The 3,545-nt window shown below is 60.0% G+C and overlaps 1 protein-coding gene across 1 annotated transcript in view; it reads right to left on the minus strand.

The window, feature by feature from the left end:
* Nucleotides 1-3,545, minus strand: part of ANKMY1 (ankyrin repeat and MYND domain containing 1) — a 34,583-nt gene that overhangs the window by 25,546 nt on the left and 5,492 nt on the right. Inside the window, exons 4-5 of the mRNA XM_023521079.1 lie at nucleotides 1,127-1,599; nucleotides 728-737 (exon numbers count right to left, since the gene is read on the minus strand). Of these exons, the coding sequence (XP_023376847.1) occupies nucleotides 728-737; nucleotides 1,127-1,599 (483 nt within the window). The remainder of the gene's footprint in view (nucleotides 1-727; nucleotides 738-1,126; nucleotides 1,600-3,545) is intronic.

Raw genomic sequence — 3,545 nt, forward strand, 5'->3', positions numbered from 1 at the left:
GCTGATGTTTGCATGACATGTGGATTGATGGACCGATAGACGGATGGACAGATGGACAGATGGACAGGTAGATAGATCACTGATGAGTGGATGGATGGATGGATGGGTGGATGGATAAATGGGTGGATAGAAAGACGGATAGATGGATGAACTGAATGAATGAATGGATGGGCCCATGGGTGGATGGTTGGATGGGTAGATGGGTTATGAACTGAGGGTAGACGAGTGAATGGGCGGATGGGTAAGTGGGTGGGTGGGTGGTGGATGGATGGGCAGGTGGGTGGGGTTGGATGGGTAGATGGGTTATGAACTGAGGGTAGACGAGTGAATGGGCGGATGGGTAAGTGGGTGGGTGGGTGGTGGATGGATGGATGCATAAATAGCCACTTGTGCCCATAAAACATGCATAAAATATAAACATAAAATAGTTGACTAATATCTTAAGACAAAGTTTAAGAAAGGGTTTAAAATATTCTTGAAAATTTTAACTTAAAAAAATCAGTTTTCCCTTGGAGGCTGCCTGCGTCCCCAGGGCTGTGGGCGGAGACCAGCTGAGCATTCATCCAGCCGTGTCTGGAGAAGCCAGGGGCCTCTCAGCTGCAGCCACTCCTGCCCTGCTCTCCCGTGGCTCTCTGGCCAAACATGTATGAAGACGTCACGGTGGTGACAGTCCCTCTCTCAGTGTGGACCCCGTGCACAGGGACAGGAGCCTGCGGGCCAGGGTCACCGGCTCCGACCTGCACAGACGGACACGCCGGGTCCCAGAGCCAGGTGGGAATAGAGCCCTGTGGGCTTCGGAGTTCAGCAGACTCCACACCACGCCCCCGACCCCCGCCGCCCCAGGCCCGCCCCGGGTCCTGGCTCACCGAGCACCTGCTGCGCACCCTTCCCCAGGGCTGGCCAGCGGGACCCTGGGACCCCACGCCCCTCCTGGCTCCCTGCAGCCCTCCCGCACTCGGGGCCCATGTCCCAGCCCTCCCTCTCCATCATGGGGGGGTGGGGGGTGGCGTCCATTCAGCTGAAAAGAGGAGCCCATTTACGTTAACCTGACGAACACCCAGGGCCGCTGAGCCAGGCGCCGGGCTGTCCGCGGCGGAGCGGTGCCCGAGCCCGCCTCGCCCACTACCTGAACTTGTAAGTCTGCTTCTGGATTTTGACCAGTAACGGGGTCTCGTTCTTGATGAACCAGGGTTCTCCGTCCTCCACGAACGGAGGGATGTCCTGCCGGAAGATCCAGGCGTCCAGGTCCTCACGGAGCGAGCGGGTCATGGGCAGGTGGGCGTTGTCGGTCGAGTAGATGTACATTTCGGGGGGCGTGGTCAGGCTGTCGTCCAGCAGGAACCGCTTGTAGTCGTAGAAGAAGGGGTCCTGCTCCTCGAGCAGGTCCCACCGCATGGTCTCGTCGTCCGACAGGCCGATCCTCGCGGCAGAGCGCACCAGGAAGCCGGCGAACTCGGGGTAGCTGCGCAGGGAGAAGCTGCCGGGAATGTCCATGCACAGCCTGACCAGGTGCTGTCGGAACCACAGCCCCACGTCCTGGCAGCCGTCGGGGTAGGTCTGGACGCCCGGGCCGAAGCGCTCGTCCGCCTTGTACAGGCCCTGCGGGACAGGCCAGGGCGCGGAGCGGGGGCTCAGCCGGCGGCTGGCTTCGCGACCACCGGACCCTTAAACCCAGAAGCCACACCCCTACGCAGCGTGCTCATTCGCGGACACTCACTGGGGTTCGGTATGGCCCCCGGCACGGGGACCACATGCAGGTGTGTAGCTAGGGACGTGTCACTGAAGGGGTCCCAGGGGCCGGGATGGTCGGGGCGGCCTTTCTGAGAAGGTGGGACTGACTGGGGTCTCGAGGTGGACCATGAGGGGTCTCGAGGGATGCCATGAGGGGCTCATTTCAGGGAACCTCCTGCAGCTCTGACATTGGGGCCCAGCCCAGGTACCCCGCAGTGCGTGGGGTGGAGGCATCAGACACATCGCAGCAGGTGTGACTGAGAAGCGGCAGGAGGAACTGACCCTTGCTACCCATGAACCCAGCAGAATGCAGCCTTTCTGGATGCTTCTACCAGGTGTGGGGAGGGACGCTCCAGGAGGGCTGGAGGAGGCACAGTGAGCGGCAATGCCACCCTTGGGACAAGGGGACTCAGGACAGGGAGCCCAAGGATAGGCCCAGATCCCCAGGGGGCTAATCTTTCCTGCCATGGTCTTCAAGGACACCTGGGGGTCCTGGGAGGGCCGAGGAGGCCGCCTGGGCCTCACGGGAGGGACAGACATGCCCCTCCCCGAGCCGCGTCCTCATCCTGGCCGGTCGGTGGCCCCATGTCAGGTCCCTGTCGTCCAGCGCACTGTCTCAGTGTCTCTGGCCGTGGTCCCAGGGAAGGGTGCCCACTTGGATATGAGGCTCACGATGCCCCGCCACCTGTGAGAAGCTCCCGGACTAGAACAGGCAGCGGAAGGCAAAGGGACCGAGAAACACGAGCTGAGGGTGACTTCATTCTGAAGGGGCTGGCATAGGGGTGCGGGCTATTTCTGGAAGAATCTGCAGAATGGCAATGGGGCCCAAAGTGCCACCAGAGTCTGTGAAAGTAGCCACATGGGGCCGGAGGGAGGGTGAGGCCCGGAGGGGGGGAGCAGGTGGCACAGTGAGGTGCTCTGGCGAGTCACTGAGCAGGTATAAGCCACAGATGGGTGGGCCCAGAAGACTGGGGGTGGGGCAGGGGAGGGGGCTGCGGGGAGGCAGGCCACGGGAAGCACCAGCCGCCCATCACAGAGTCCGAGGGGCTCGTAGCCCCGAGCCGGGGGCTCCGGGTTTGGGATCCGGTGTGAGGAAGAGCCTGCCCTCAAAGCTGGACGCACAGCCACGGTCACACAGCAGCCGTCACCGGCCGGCACACAAGGAGGGCGTGTCCACAGGACGCAGCCTACCGCCGGCTTTACATGTTCTGTTTTTGATACTTGTTTACTTTTTGAGCAAACAATCTCACTCCTGGAAAAGCATCCCAAAGGTCGCCAGCCACACACAGCGGGTTTCACGAGCAAGGCTGTGACTGAGGCACTGCAGGGACGCTGTCCCGTGTCACCATCCTTCCCGAGGGGCGGGTCGCTGCGGGGCGGGGGCGGGGGCTGAGTGTGCATACGCTCCAAGTTTGTAAATGTGGAGATAACACTGTGAGTCATCGGGAGGAATCCGTTGAAAAGGAATGAAGCTGAGGCTCCCCCTGCAGTGTGTCTGGGGGGGCGGGGGTGGGGCGCGGGGGGGGGCGCACGGGAAAGATCCTTGCTTCATGTGAGACACAGAAATGAACTCAAAACGAATCACGCACCTAAATTCATAAAACATAGGAGGAAACACAGATGAAAATCTTTGAAACCTTGGATTAAGCAAAGATTTCTTCAATAGGGCACAATAAAGCAAGAACTAGGAAAGTGAAATCGGTAAGTAGGACCTTGTCGCAATTTTTTTTAAATCTGCCATAAGATGCTGTTAAGAAAATGAAAAGCGAGCCACTCTTGGGAGGAAATGCTTGGAAATCATGTAACTGATACCC

The sequence above is a fragment of the Pteropus vampyrus genome, unplaced genomic scaffold (assembly GCF_000151845.1).
Source record: "Pteropus vampyrus isolate Shadow unplaced genomic scaffold, Pvam_2.0 Scaffold291, whole genome shotgun sequence".
NCBI lineage: Eukaryota > Metazoa > Chordata > Mammalia > Chiroptera > Pteropodidae > Pteropus > Pteropus vampyrus.